The following is a 16,820-nucleotide window of genomic DNA, read 5'->3' as shown; positions in this document are numbered from 1 at the left end:
AAAAATGAAAAAAAAACTTCAATTGTACAAAGTATCTAATAACTATTATTAACAAATTTATAGCAACTTAAAAGGCGGTGACGGGCGGAAAACATTTTAGTGTTAGACATATTGTTTTTTTTCCTGGTAAAATATTAGTATCTGAAGAGTGGGATTAAAGTTATGAATATCAACAACCTATTTTGAAAAATAGCAGTTCTTTGAATGTCAGAGCACTGTGTCACATGTAAGTAATTTAGATCTACCAACTTTGGTCTAATATTTGTAACCCAATAAAAATTTACATTTAAGATTCCTTTTTTATTGACTTATAAGGAACTCAGGAACAATGACTTTTCAGTAGGAATGGTAAATTATTTTGTCAAGCAACATCCTTTAACTTCATTATCATTATCACTTAGTTCTGACCCGGCAGTCTGTGCCTCGATTTGAAAATTTGGGATTTGGCGAGAAATCCTGAGAATACTAAATTTGCCGAATGTGAAACTGGTCGATTGCTTGGCACAGATGCTCACCTTACCAAAATGGAAGTTTTGATCAATTGGTTGCATGCAAGAACCATAAGTCTTACTTATTGAATTATTTCCCTTTAATGACTGTACATCTGAATTTCATGTTGGTCTTCAACTTTGTAGTTTATTGATGTTCTTAAATCAATCCCTCCTACTTATTGAATTATCTCCCTTTATTTAATGCCTGTCTGGATTTCCTGTCTGGTCTGTAACTGTCATTCATGGATGGATTTAAAAAAAGGTTGGAACAAATTATCAGTATGACATGATAATATGTCATGTGCAAGAACCATAAATCTACCCTTCCTTTTTGAGTTATCTCCCTTTACCTGAATGTTTTTGTCAAGGGCATAACTCTACTACTATAGGAAATATATGCAAAGTGCACACAAATTGTGTGACACAATGATAGAGGGCATTTACAGGAAGTGCAGTGTACATTGACCATAATCTATCCATCTTTTTGAACATCCATCCTAATTTTGTGTATGGTCTGTAACTTTGTTGTTCATGGATGGATTTGACCAAACGTTTACCCTGATATTGCATATCAGCTACCACTTCCATTCAAGTGAAGCAGTATTGGGGGCATGCACTATTTCAAAAGTAGTTTCTTGTTTCCACAAATATTTGAACTAATTCTCTAAAAGGAAAATTTTTACTGAATTAATTGTAGTTTACCGTTACATATACCTTGCATGTATACTGAACTAAACAGACAATGAATGTGATCATCTATACGAGCTTGTACTCAGTTATTCAAGTACTCTGTGGAACAGTACTACTGGTCCTTGTCATGGAAGTTTCAGTACTTATGATAGAGAAGGTTGCCTTCTTAAACGATCATGTAACACATTGTTAGACTTATATTTAGATATTTAAAGAGGAATATTCAATATTTGACAATGTATGTATTTTGAAAGATTTTAATGAAAAAAAGAATCTGGTGAAAAAATTATGAAAATCAGACTACAAACAAAAAATAATATGGCAGTTTAAATGTTATCAATTTAGTGAAATGGCAGCCATTTTGGGCACAGTTACATAACCAAATTTGGTATATATACCAAAATTGTGTTAAAAACAATTAAACATAAAATCTAGATTTAAGATATACACTTTCACAAGAAACTAATGTTCATGTCATATTATGGCTTACACAAAATATGATTCTCTTACATATTTATTCACTGATTAACCAAATATGTTAATGCCCATATAAAGAAAGAATGATGATGTCACTGTGCCCAAAATGGCTGCCGTTTCATCAATAGATGGTATTCAAATGGCTGTATCTTTTTTGTTTATAGTCACCTACAGCCAAACCTCAGTTATTCGAAGTGAGAGGGACCAAAATCTTATTTCGAATAATGCATGGGTTCGAATAATCCAACTACTGACTCCGACTGGTCTCTATTTCATTTCAAATGTAGCAACTTGCTGCCAACTTTGACAGATCTATCAGAGCTGAGTACAACGTTATTTGATAAACACATTTTTAGCTCGACTATTCATAGAATAGTAGAGCTATTGGCGTCGGTGTCTGCGTCCGCGTCTGCGTCCCAATTTGGTTGAGGTTTTGTATGTAAGCTGGTATCTCAGTAACCACTTGTGGGAATGGATTGAAACTCCACACACTTATTTACTGTGATAAACTGACTTACATTGCACAGGTTCCATAACTCTATTTTGCTTTTTTACAAAATTATGCCCCTTTTTCGACTTACAAGTTTTTGGTTAAGGTTTTGCATGTAAGCTGGTATCTCAGTACTCACTAATGGGAATGGATTGAAACTTCACACACTTGTTCACTGTCATGATCTGACATGCACAAAGCAGGTCCCATAACTCTATTCATTTTTTTTCTCAAAATTATGCCCCTTTTTTGACTTAACAGTTTTTGGTTAAAGTTTTGTATGTAAGCTGGTATCTCAGTATCCACTAATGGGAAAGGATTGAAACTTCACACACTTGTTCACTGTCATGATATGACATGCAGTGCAAAGGGTCAATAACTCTACTTTGCATTTTACAAAATTATGCCCCTTTTTCAACCAGTTTTTGGTTAAATTCTTATATGTAAGCTGGTATCTCAGTACCAACTAATGGGAATGGATTGAAACTTCACACACTTGTCCACTGTCATGAGCTGATAAGCAGTATGCAGGTTTCATAACCCTGTTTTGCTTTTTGAGTCGGCTAAAGGCTGAAAGCCTTTTGACGAGTCCTTGCTATCCAACGATTCTTTAAATGGACCGAATAACATTTCTCAAATTTCAAACAGTTCACTGCATGAATGAAGTTAAGTTGTGTCAATTCCCTTTGCTATGACCAATATACGATGTAATCTGTCATATTTATGACTTGTAATTGTGCAATTCTCGAATGTAACTCATTAAGCATAAATGTGCATTTTAAGAATTGCGCAGGCTTACAAAGCTTGGGTAACATCCAGCGAAAGACAAAAATTAGTTCCAGCAGGGCTCCAGATAAGATGCATATTAGCGTAAATTACGTATAGAAATAATGCAAATACACATGTCTAATAATTTCTAAGCGTATAAAAACGTATATAAAATTACAGAAACGCACACAATGCATTTTTAAAAACAAAATCTGAATCGTCTGGATGCGTTAGGTAACATAGCCGATCAGCCTTAATTCTCCCACATTGAACGTAAACACGCATCGTATCTTTTCTATAAACTTTGCGTGGGTTGAATTTTGCAGTCAGTAAACGGATAAATTATCGGAAGAAGAAGCTCTTACTGGTTTGTTTAGTTACTATTGATATTAAAAATGATTTTAATTCTTATTTTTCGAGAAATAAACAAATCGGCGAAACATTAAATTGTATTTTTTTGTAGTTTTTGAAATCGAAAGTAGATCGTCTATGTTTGGTGAAACGAAACAACTTTTTTATGAAAAGATTTAAATAAGAGGTAATTTAACCATAAACTTCAATGTCGGATACTGCCAATTGCTGCTAAATGTCTTCGTATCATCACAATTTGTAAAATATATTGTTCAAACTGGAGAAAAGTGTAATCGTATCCGGATATAATATTTTGGGTAAATATCGAGCTGTGTTATGAAATTTTAAGAAAAAAACAAAAACAAACTGAAACTGGTAGACTATACTGTCAGTACATCAATCATTAGCCGACTCAGGCCATTCAGGCCTTTGATTTACTAAATTATTCCCCTTTTTCGACTTTTGTATTCATTCAGTTGACAAGGCTGCTGAATAGTCGAGCGTTGCTGTCCTCCAACAGCTTGTTGTTAATATAATATTCAAGAAAAGATTTAAGACAGATAGGATTAATACATTTTTTCAATTTTATTTGCAAAGAAATCTTCATAATTCCACATACACATTCTTTAAAAATTATACACAGGAAGTAAACAGTCGCATATGATATAAAACATTTACGAATATGTCAGTAACACTGATATCATTATCATCTCATCTGTTGTACATTGTTTTACATTCACTGTTTGAAAAATGAAGTAATAACTGTCTGTTTCAAAAACTTTTTGCGAAGATCGTCTTTCACTCTTTTTCTGACATTGAACACAAAGATTTTAAAAAGTCACTCTTTTTAGCTCACCTGTCACATATGACAAGGTGAGCTTTTGTGATCATGCAGCTTCCGTCGTCCGTGCGTCCGTCCGTCCGTCCGTAAACTTTTGCTTGTGACCACTCTAGAGGTCACATTTTTTGTGGGATCTTTATGAAAGTTGGTCAGAATGTTCATCTTGATGATATCTAGGTCAAGTTCGAAACTGGGTCACGTGCCATCAAAAACTAGGTCAGTAGGTCTAAAAATAGAAAAACCTTGTGATCTCTCTAGAGGCCATATGTTTCACAAGATCTTCCTGAAAATTGGTCAGAATGTTTACCTTGATGATATCTAGGTCAAGTTCGAAACTGGGTCATGTGCCGTCAAAAACTTGGTCAGTAGGTCTAAAAATAGAAAAACCTTGTGACCTCTCTAGAGGCCATATATTTCACAAAATCTTCATGAAAATTGGTCAGAACGTTCACCTTGATGATATCTAGGTCAAGTTCGAAACTGGGTCACGTGCCATCAAAAACTAGGTCAGTAGGTCAAATAATAGATAAACCTTGTGACCTCTCTAAAGGCCATATTTTTCATGGGATCTGTATGAAAGTTGGTCTGAATGTTCATCTTGATGATATCTAGGTCGAGTTCGGAACTGGGTCACGTGCGGTCAAAAACTAGGTCAGTAGGTCTAAAAATAGAAAAACCTTGTGACCTCTCTAGAGGCCATATATTTCATGAGGTCTTCATGAAAATTGGTCAGAATGTTCATCGTGATGATATCTAGGTCAAGTTCGAAAGTGGGTCACGTGCCATCAAAAACTAGGTCAGTTGGTCAAATAATAGAAAAACCTTGTGACCTCTCTAGAGGCTATATTTTTCATGGGATCTGTATGAAAGTTGGTCTGAATGTTCATCTTGATGATATCTAGGTCAAGTTCGAAAGTGGGTCACGTGCCTTCAAAAACTAGGTCAGTAGGTCAAATAAAGAAAAACCTTGTGACCTCTCTAAAGGCCATATTTTTCATGGGATCTGTATGAAAGTTGGTCTGAATGTTCATCTTGATGATATCTAGGTCAAGTTTGAAACAGGGTCATGTACGATCAAAAACTAGGTCAGTAGGTCTAAAAATAGAAAAACCTTGTGACATCTCTAGAGGCCATATTTTTGAATGGATCTTCATGAAAATTGGTCAGAATGTTCATCTTGATGATATCTAGGTCAAGTTCGAAAGTGGGTCACGTGCCTTCAAAAAGTAGGTCAGTAGGTCAAATAATGAAAAAACGTTGTGACCTCTCTAGAGGCCATATTTTTCATGGGATCTGTATGAAAGTTGGTCTGAATGTTTATCAACTGGGTCATGTGGGAAGAGGTGAGCGATTCAGGACCATCATGGTCCTCTTGTTTTATAAAGAAGTGGCTAAGTATATTGTTTGCAGGTTTGTCTAATCGTAATTAAGTTTGGAAATAAACGTGAACACTTTTTAACAAAATTCACCACTATCAAAGTTGTTTTTACAAACAAACTGAATGCGGTAAGTGTAATTATCACGATTTGATATTTATTTATGAACAAACCACGTCACATGTTGAGCGTGTCAGTAATTTATATTTTAATTGGAGTGTACTTCGAATAATAGGTGTGAAATTCTTTACAAACACAATCCACAGTGCTCAAAAAAGACTTCGAATAATGGCATGTATTCACAAAACTGATTTCGGGTAATCCATGTAATTTTACATACATTATATAGAAAGCAATTCGGGACCAAAAGTTTCCATCGATTAACACCAGGTTTACGAATAATATGTTGTTGAAAAATCGGGGCCCAAATGTAGTTCTTCCTACTAAGAAATATTTCAAAATGTTGCATATTCCCCTTTAACAAAATGTGTGTGTGTGTTTGGGTTAAATGTCTTTTTCAACAATTTTTCAGTCATATAAACGACGGTGTCTACTTGTAGCAGTGAGCACAATGCCCAACTTTATAATGCTGCCTCACTGGAATATCATGCCGTAGACACGTGGCATGATACTACCCAGTCACATTATATTGACATTATATTAACTACCCTCTTAATGCTGAGCGCCAAGTGAGGAAGCTACTAGCACCATTTTTTACATCTTTGGTATGACACAGCCGGGGATCGAACCAACCACCTCCCGCACTCGAAGTGGACGCTCTACCACAAGGCTACTGAGGCGGTTTTAACAAAATGTAATAATGTATAAAAATGTTGATATTTATCAGGTCAAAAGAAACACGGTTCCTTTGGTACCAGCCAGATGGATTCAATGTGAAGGATACATGGGCAATAGCTAACATATATATTGGTACTCATTGCCCAACATGGTGTACTGGACATGGAAAATGTACACAAAATGGCTGCATGTTAGTATATCTATGTCCATATATCATTTTGTACTTTATTCCTGTGTCCATTACTGAGTCTGCAAGAATAATTTCTATATGATTTTAAGTTTGCACTTACTGGTTAGTGCAGGGGAACACTTTGAATGATAGGAACATCTGATACCATGGATACATGAAAGTGATTATTGGTAGTCTCTCTAGAATAGAAGTTCTTACTGTAGTGAACTGGACTTTATCAAACATACTTTAGTATACTGGATCATTTCAAACTTTTCTTAAAAGTTTCTTGGTAAGGGAAGAAACTACTCAAAGATCAATAAGAAACTTGAGTACAATTTTTGGTCTAAGAGGATATGTAATCTTTCACAGAAATAAGATTGGGAAGATTTTGTTTCAGTTGTGATGAGGGATGGTCAGGAGATACATGTGGGACAGCTGTAACAGCTTTACCAGACTATCTGTATGACAAGTTTGAGACTGAAACCAACAACTGGTACAAGATGGTTGGTGGCAAGAGAGTAACACCATGTAAAACTATGGCCTCCGGTCTAGCTTATCATTTTACTGGAGTAAATATTCCTGTATTTTTTTTCAGAGATATTTAATTTGATACTAGCAGTACTTGACAGTCAAAGAAATAGAGAACACAGTTTATAAGTTACTTTATATTCTATTAAGATGTATATAATTTTATCATTTTTACATGCGATGTCAGAAAAATTACCAAATGAGTAATGACACTACAGCTATTAAAGGCACATTTTATCTTATTAGTCCCTTACTGGTTGAAAACCAGTTTCGGTACTATAGGATTGCACTTTTCCATCTGTCCATCATTCGTCTGTCTATAGTTTCATGTCCGGTCTATAATTCTGTCATTCATCAAGGGATTTTAATATTACTTGGCATAAATGACAATGTGTCATGCGCAAAACCCGGACTCCTAGCTTAAAGGTCAAGGTCACACTTGGAGGTCAAAGGTCAACAGGGCTTTTTTCCTGTCCGGTCTGTAACTCAACAATGCATGAAGGGATTTTATTATTACTTTGCACAAATGTACCTCATAATAAGAGGATGAGTCATGCACTACTTTCAGATGCCTAGCTAAAAGGTCAAGGTCACACTTGGCAGTCAAATGTTAACATGGCATGAACATGGTCTGTTTCATGTCCAGTCCAGAACTTTGTCATCCATCAAGAGATTACATAATTGCTTGCTTGACATAGATGTTCCTCATAATCAGACACAACTCCCAGTACCCTAGCTAAAGGTCAAGGTCACACTTTGAGATCAAATTTCAATAGGGTTTTTTAGGTCGACTATACGAAGTATATGGAGAGCTATCCTACTCGCCCCGGTGTCGGCTAGTTTTGATGCACTTTCTCTTTTTTCTCCTCATCTGTGTAATTACTTGATGGATTTGCTTCAAACTTAAAATAGTTATTCCTCATCATCACCCACATCATCTGGGTTATAGGCCATAACTCTCACTCCTATTTCATGAATTATCCCCTTTTTATGCCCCCGAAGGGAGGCATATAGTTTTTGAACTGTCTGTCGGTCTGTCAGTCCGTTGGTCTGTCGGTCTGTCAGTCTGTCCGCATTTTCGTGTCCGGTCCATATCTTTGTCATTGATGGATGGATTTTCAAATAACTTGGCATGAATGTGTACCACAGTAAGACGATGTGTCGCGCGCAAGACCCAGGTCCGTAGCTCAAAGGTCAAGGTCACACTTAGACATTAAAGGATAGCGCATTGATGGGCGTGTCCGGTCTATATCTTTGTCATCGATGGATGGATTTTCAAATAACTTGGCATGAATGTGTACCACAGTAAGACGACTTGTCGCGCGCAAGACCCAGGTCCGTAGCTCAAAGGTCAAGGTCACACTTAGACTTTAAAGGATAGTGCATTGATGGGCGTGTCCGGTCCATATCTTTGTCATCCATGGATGGATTTTCAAATAACTTGGCATGAATGTGTACCACAGTAAGACGACGTGTCATGCGCAAGACAAAGGTCCGTAGCTCAAAGGTCAAGGTCACACTTAGACGTTAAAGGTCATTTTTAGCCCACCATCATCAGATGGTGGGCTATTCAAATCACTCTGCGTCCGTGGTCCGACGCCCTTCCGTCCATCCGTCCGTCCCTCCGTCTGTCCTTCCGTTAACAATTTCTCGTTATCGCATCTCCTCAGAAACTACCAGGGGGATTTTGACCAAACTTTGTCAGAATGATGTATTGGTACTCTAGTTGTGTCCCCCTGAAAATCAGACTGGTTCAACAATCTTTTAATGAGTTATGGCCCTTTGTTTATTTCTATAATTTACATAGATTTATATAGTGAAAAACTTTGAAAATCTTCTTGTCCAGAACCACAGAGCCTAGGGCTTTGATATTTGGTATGAAGCATCATCTAGTTGTCCTCTACCAAGATGATTCAAATTCTTTCCCTGGGGTCTAATATGGCCCGGCCCTGGGGGTCACATGTTTTATATAGACTTATATAGGGAAAAACTTTGAAAAACCTCTTGTTCAAAACCATAGGGCCTTGGGCTTTGATATTTTATATGTGACATCATCTAGTGGTCTTCTACTAAGATTTTTCAAATTATCCCCCTAGGGTCAAATATGGCCCCGCCCCGGGGGTCACATGGTTTACATAGACTTATATAGGGAAAAACTTTGAATATCTTCTTGCCAAAACCACAAAACCTAGGGCTTTGATATTTGTTATGTAGCATCATCTAGTGGTTCTCTACCAAGTTTGTTCAAATTATCCCCCTAGGGTCAAATATGGCCCCGCCCTTGGGGTCACATGGTTCATATAGACTTATATAGGGAAAAGCTTTTAAAATCTTTTTGTCAGTAACCTACAACATTCAAATTTGGACCACATGTATGGTTTTGAGTGGCAAGATGAACCTTGACATGAGTTGACCTTGGTATTGACCTAGTGACCTACTTTCACATTTCTGTAGCTACAGCCTTCAAATTTGAACCACATGCATAGTTTTGAGCACTGAAAAAAACTTTGACCTTGACATTGACCTAGTGACCTACTTTCACATTTTTGAAGGTACAGGCTTCAGATTTGGACCACATGCATAGTTTTGTGTTCCGAAATGAAATTTGACCTTGATTTTGACCTAGTGACCTACTTTCACATTTCTCAAGCTACTAGTTTTGTGTACTGAAACAAACTTTGACCTTTACATTGACCTAGTGACCTACTTTCACATGTTTGAAGGTACAGGCTTCAAATTTGGACCACATGCATAGTTCCGTGTTCTGAAAAAAATTTGACCTTGATTTTGACCTAGTGACCTACTTTCACATTTCTCGAGCTACAGCCTTCAAATTTGGACCACTTGCATAGTTTTGTGTACCGAACAAACTTTGACCTTTACATTGACCTAGTGACCTACTTTCACATTTTTGAAGGTACAGGCTTCAAATTTGGACCACATGCATAGTTCTGTGTTCCGAAAAAAATTTGACCTTGATTTTGACCTAGTGACCTACTTTCACATTTCTTGAGCTACAGCCTTCAAATTTGGATCACTTGCATAGTTTTGTGTACCGAAATGAACTTTGACCTTAAGATTGACCTAGTGACCTACTTTCACATTTCTGTAGCTACAGGCTTCAAATTTAGACCACATGCATAGGATTGTGTACCGAAACAAACTTTGACATTGACCTAGTGACCTACTTTCACATTTCTCAAGCTACAGCCTTCAAATTTGGACCACTTATATAGTTTTTTGTACCAAAATAAACTGTGACATTAAGATTGACCTAGTGACCTACTTTCAAATTTCTCAAACTACAGCCTTCAAACTTGATGCACATGCATAGTTTTGTGTACAAAGAACTTTGTCCTTGAAATTGATCTAGTGACCTATTTTCACATTTCTCAAGCTACAGCTTTCGAATTTGGACCACATGCACAATGTTGTGTACGGAAATGAAATTTGACCTTGAGCTAGTCAGTAAGTGTTGAAATTTGGAACACTCAAAAATGGCACATTGGTGGGCGCCAAGATCACTCTGTGATCTCTTGTTCATGATAGTGCATTGATGGGCGTGTCCGGTCCATATCTTTGTCATTCATGCATGGATTTTAAAACAACTACGCATGAATGTGTGACACAGTAAGACGACGTGTCGCGCGCAAGACCCAGCTCCGTAGGTCAAAGGTCCTAAACTCTAACATCGGCCATAACTATTCATTCAAAGTGCCATCGGGGGCATGTGTCATCCTATGGAGACAGCTCTTGTTTACTTAGGATTTCAGGTTAAAGTTTTGGTGCACTTTCATTCTATCTCAGTTATTACTAAATGGATTTGATTCAAATTTAAAATAGTTGTTCCACATTATCACCCACATCATATGACATAAGGTCCATAACTCTGGCACCAATTTTTCATGAATTATGCGCCATTTTTACTTAGAATTTCAGGTTAAAGTTTTGGTGCACTTTCACTCTGTCTCTGTTATTACTAAATGGATTTGATTCAGACTTAAAACAATTGTTCGACATCATCACTCACATCATATGACACAAGGGTCATAACTCTGGCACCAATTTTGCATGAATTATTTCCCCTTTTTACATAAAATTTCAGGTTAAAGTTTTGATGCACTTTCACTCTTTGTCTGTTATTACCAAACGGATTTGATTCAAACTTAAAATAGTTGTAGCACAACATCACACACATCATATGACACAAGGGCCATAACTCTGGCACCAATATTTCATGATTTATGCCCCCTTTTTACTTAGAATTTCAGGTTAATGTTGTTGCACCTTCACTTTATCTGTGTTATTACTTAATAAATTTGATTCAAACTTAAAATAGTTCTTCCACATTGTCATCCTCATCATATGAAGCAAGGTCCATAATTCTGGCACAAATATTTAGTGACTTATATCCCTTTTTTACTTAGAATTTCAGTTTAATTTTGATGCTTTTTCACTAGATCTCTGTTATTACTAAATGGATTTTATTTAAACTTAAAACGGTGGTTTCACATGGTCACCAACATCATATGACACAATAGTTGCTCAACATTTTTAGCCACATGTACACAATGTCCTTGTAAAAATTTTCATAAATTATGTCCCTTTTATACTTGTTTAAGGTTTTGATACACTTCTCTATCCCTGTTATTACTCGGGCTTTTGTCTAGTATCTTCATACACATTGTTGTAATTAAACACTTCAGTGACAGCTCCAGCTTCCTCATATGTGCCCAGTTTCACTACCCAGCATGGAAATAGTCAAGCGCGCTGTCTCCTGTGACAGCTCTTGTTTCCTATCTGGTCCATAACTTTGTCATTCATCAAGAGATTTTAATATTAGTCAGGACAAATATTCTCCTGGATCAGACCATATGTCATGCACAAAATCTGGACCATTAGCTCAAAGATCAAGGTCAAGATCAACAGGGCCTTTTTCCTATCCCATCTGTAACCTGTAACTCTACAGTCCTTAAAGGGATTTTAGTATTACTTGGCACAAAATTTAATGTACCCCATAATAAGACAACATGTTATGCACAACACCCAGATCACTAGGTCAAAAGTCACACTTGCAGGTCAAGGTCAATAGTTTTTTTTTTCTTGTAAGGTCAATAACTCTGTCATCCGTTAAGGGATTTTAATATTAGTTTGCACAAATGTTTCCCATAATTAGACAGTGTGTCTTACGCAATACCCTTAACCCTAACTCAAAAGTCAAGGTCACAGTTTTAATAGTTTTTTAGCTCACCTGAGCACAAAGTGCTCAAAGGTGAGCTGTTGTTTTCGCCCTGTGTCCGTCTTCTGTCGTCCATCGTGCATCGTCAACAATTTGACTGTTAACACTCTAGAGGTCACAATTTTGGCCCAATCTTAATGAAACTTGGTCAGAATGTTATCCTCATTAAAATCTTGGACGAGTTTGATATTGGGTCATCTGGGATCAAAAACTAGGTCACCAGGTCAGTTAAAAAAAAGCTTGTTAACACTCCAGAGGTCACAATTTTGGCCCAATCTTAATGAAACTTGGTCAGAATGTTACTCTCAATAAAATCTTGGACGAGATTGATATTAGGTCATCTGGAGTCAAAAACTAGGTCACCAGGTCAAATCAAAGGAAAAGTTTGTTAACACTCTAGAGGTCACAATTTTGGCCCAATCTTAATGAAACTTGGTCAGAATGTTACTCTCAATAAAATCTTGGACGATTTTGCTACTGGGTCATCTGGGGTCAAAAACAAGGCCACCAAGTCAAATCTTAATGACCCAATCACTATGAAACTTGGTTAGAATGTTACCTTTAATAAAATCTTGGACGAGTTCAATATTGGGTCATCTGGGGTCAAAAACTAGGTCACAAGGTCAAATCAAAGGAAAAGCTTGTTAACACTAGAGGTCACAATTTTGGCCCAATCTTAATGAAACTTAAGTCAGAGTGTTACCCTTAATAAAATCTTGGATGAGTTCGATATTGGATCATCTGGGGTAATTTTGATGATCTTAAGGTCAAGTTCGAATCTGGGTCATGTGGGGTCAAAAACTAGGTCACCGGGTCAGGTCAAAGGAAAAGCTAGTTAACACTTTAGAGACCACATTTATGACCATATCTTAATGAAACCTGGTCAGAATGTTAATCTTGATGATCTTTAGGTCAATAGGTCAGGTGAGCGATACAGGGCCTTCATGGCCCTCTTGTTTCTTTTCTGGTCCATAACTCTGCCTACCTTAAAGGGATTTTAATATTACTTGACACAGATGTTCCCCATAATGAGACAATGTGTCATGTGCCATACCCAGACCCCTAGCTGTAAGGTCAAGGTCACACTTGAAGGTCAAAAGTCAACATTGATATTTTCCTCTAGTCTGTAAAATATTTAAATAAAAGCTCATGAACCCAATTCAAAAAATTTATTGGTGTATTTTTTTAGCTCACCTGAGCACGAAGTGCTCAAAGGTGAGCTTTAGTGATCACCCTGTGTCCGGCGTCCGTCGTCCGTCCGTCCGTCGTCAACAATTTGACTGTTAACACTCTAGAGGTCACATTTTTGGCCCAATCTTAATGAAACTTAGTCAGAATGTTGCCCTCGATAAAATCTTGGATGAGTTCGATATTGGGTCATCTAGGATAAAAACTAGGTCACCAGGTCAAATCAAAGGAAAAGCTTGTTAACACTCTAGAGGTCACAATTTTGGCCCAATCTTAATGAAACTTGGTCAGAATGTTACCCTCAATAAAATCTTGGACGAGTTTGATATTGGGTCATCTGGGGTCAAAATCTAGGTCACCAGGTCAAATCAAAGGAAAAGCTTGTTAACACTCTAGAGGTCACAATTTTGGCCCAATCTTAATGAAACTTGGTCAGAGTGTTATCCTCAATAAAGTCTTGGATGAGTTTGATATTGGGTCATCTGGGGTCAAAAACTAGGTCACCAGGTCAAATCAAAGGAAAAGCTTTTTAACACTGTAGAGGCCGCATTTATGACTATATCTTCATGAAACTTAGTCAGAATGTTAATATTGATGATCCTACGGTCAAGTTCGAATCTGGGTCATGTAGGATCAAAAACTAGGTCACTTGGTCAAATCAAAGGAAAAGCTAATTAACACTGTAGAGGCCACATTTAAGACCGTATCCTAATGAAACTTGGTCAGAATATTTATCTTGGTGATCTTTAGGTCAAGTTTAAATCTGGGTCAGCTGGGGTCTGAAACTAGGTCACTAGGTCAAATCAAAGGAAAAGCTTGTTAACACTCTAGAGGCCACATTTATGACTGTATCTTCATGAAACTTAGTCAGAATGTTAAACTTGATGATCTTTAGGACAGGTTCGAATATTGGTCATGTTGGATCAAAAACTAGGTCACCTGGTCAAATCAAAGGAAAAGCTAATTAACACTGTAGAGGCCACATTTATGACCATATCTTAATGAAACTTGGTCAGAATGTTTATCTTGGTGATCTTTAGGTCAAGTTTAAATCTAGGTCAGCTGGGGTCTGAAACTAGGTCACTAGGTCAAATCAAAGGAAAAGCTTGTTAACACTCTAGAGGCCACATTTATGACTGTAACTTCATGAAACTTAGTCAGAATGTTAAACTTGATGATCTTTAGGTCAAATTTGAATCTGGGTCATGTTGGGTCAAAAACTAGGTCACGGGGTCAAATCAAAGGAAAAGCTTGTTAACTCTCTAGAGGCCACATTTATGACTGTATCTTCATGAAACTTAATCAGAATGTTAAAATTGATGATCTTTAGGTCAAGTTTGAATCTGGGTCATGTTGGATCAAAATCTAGGTCACGTTGTCAAATCAAAGGAAAAGCTTGTTAACACTCTAGAGGCCACATTTATGACTGTATCTTCAGAATGTTGGTCTTGATAATCTTTGATCTTCCAGTTTGAATCTGGGGTATGTAGGGTTAAAAACTAGGTCACCGGGTCAAATCAAAGTTAAAACTAGGTAACACTGTAAAAGCCACATTTATGATCATATCTAAATAAAACTTTTTCAGGATGTTAATCTTGATGATCTTTAGGTTAATATTAAATCTGGGTCAAGTGGGGTCAAAAACTAGGTCACCAGGTCAAAAAATCAAAAGAAAAACTTGTTAACACTCTAGAGGTCACATTTATGACTGTATCTTCATGAATCTTGGCCAAAATATTAATCTTGATGATCTTTAGGTCATGTTCGCGAATCTGGGTTATGTGGGGTCAAAACTAGGTCACCAGGTCAAATCAAAGAAAAGGTAGTTAACTCTCTAGAGGCCACATTTATGACCGTATTTTAATGAAACTTGGTCAGAATGTTAATCTTAATGATGTAAAGATCAGATTCCAATCTGGGTCAAGTGGGGTCAAAAACTAGGTCATCAGGTCAAATCAAAGGTAAAGCTTGTTAACAATCTAGAGGGCACATATATGATTGTATCTTCATGAAACTTGGTCAGAATGTTAACCTTTATGATCTTAAGGTCAAGTTCGAATCTGGGCCATGTGGGGTCAAAAACTAGGTCACTAAGTCAAATCAAAGGAAAAGCTAGTTAACACTCTAGAGACCACATTTATGACCATATCTTAATGAAACTTGGTCAGAATGTTAATCTTGATGATCTGATCTTTAGATCAATAGGTCAGGTGAGTGATACAGGGCCTTCAGGGCACTCTTGTTTTTCTCATATTTTCCCACCAATTTCAAAATAAAATATTATCAAAATTGAAAGTAAGTACTTTTTGTCTCGCCCTCTTTTAGTGGAAGCGAGACTAAGCAATCCAAATTCCGCCGGCAGTGGTGATGTACACAATTGGGAATAACTCAAAAACAACCGTTACATATATTTCTTTTAAACCTTGTAGGATAATTTAGAAACTAATTTTACATCCCCACGGTGAGTCCTGGTCCCCTAGTGACCTTGACTTTGAAGAAATTAGCAATTTTTAGATTTTTTAATGCCTTTGAAAAATCACAAAAATGGCAATTTCTCAAAAAACGTTACATATATTGATGGTTCAAAAACTCATTTTACACCCCATGGTGAGTGCTTGTGCACCTCCACTTATCAAAATTTTAATTTTTGCAATAGTGTTAAAAATATAATGGGAGTATAAAACCCCCTAGCATTAGTCCAGTTGCCCTAGGGTGAGACATTTTCTGGTCATGTTTATATTTTATAGATGTTTTGAGGAATAAATAACTTTTTGTATATGCAAATTTTAATCAAAATGTTGTGTTATAACATATTGTATATATAGTACAATATTGTTTATACATTATTGACAGATATCAGATCATAATGTTATACTGCAGTAGAGAAAATTAGTTGCCAAACAGTAGGGGACTTTGTATTGCATGTCAATATTTCATTCACTTGTTTTGTTTATGCTCCTTGTACACATTCAGTGATGGGTGCAGGCATATAGTTGCCATCTTGTCCTTCCATCCACCATCCTTCTTTGTGTCCATTCATCTGTCTGTCCATTCTGAAATCTTTGTCCAAATAATTCCTACAGATTCCAAGGGATTTGGCCCGAACAGAAATGTGTCAGTATGAAATGTACTTGTGCGTATTTTCCAGGTATGAATGTTATCATGCCTGGTTTAGGTGTTGTGGCCTTTTGAAAGTTTAGAGAATGCTGTATATTGCCCAAAACTGATAACAGCCTTGTCCAAACAACTCCTCTTACAAATTTCAATGGATTTGGTATGGAGAGAAAACGTGCATATTTTTAGGACATACATGTACTATGCCTGGTTTAAGTGTTGTAGCCCTTTGAAATTTTACAATATGCTGTATTTTGTTATGCTGATAACTCGTGTAAAAGTTTTCAAAGGACCTTG

General features: G+C 36.7%; 1 protein-coding gene across 2 annotated transcripts in view; it reads left to right on the top strand.

Annotated features, from left to right (window-relative positions):
* Nucleotides 1-16,820, top strand: part of LOC123529323 (reelin-like) — a 418,269-nt gene that overhangs the window by 341,588 nt on the left and 59,861 nt on the right. For both annotated transcript variants that reach the window (XM_045309613.2, XM_045309612.2), the window contains exons 47-48: nucleotides 6,332-6,472; nucleotides 6,852-7,023. In XM_045309613.2, coding sequence (XP_045165548.2) covers nucleotides 6,332-6,472; nucleotides 6,852-7,023 — 313 coding nt within the window. The remainder of the gene's footprint in view (nucleotides 1-6,331; nucleotides 6,473-6,851; nucleotides 7,024-16,820) is intronic.

The sequence above is a fragment of the Mercenaria mercenaria genome, chromosome 13, assembly GCF_021730395.1.
Source record: "Mercenaria mercenaria strain notata chromosome 13, MADL_Memer_1, whole genome shotgun sequence".
In the NCBI taxonomy this organism is placed as follows: Eukaryota; Metazoa; Mollusca; class Bivalvia; order Venerida; family Veneridae; genus Mercenaria; species Mercenaria mercenaria.
Note: the sequence above shows the minus strand (reverse complement) of the source record. Positions and strands in the feature narration are given on the sequence as shown.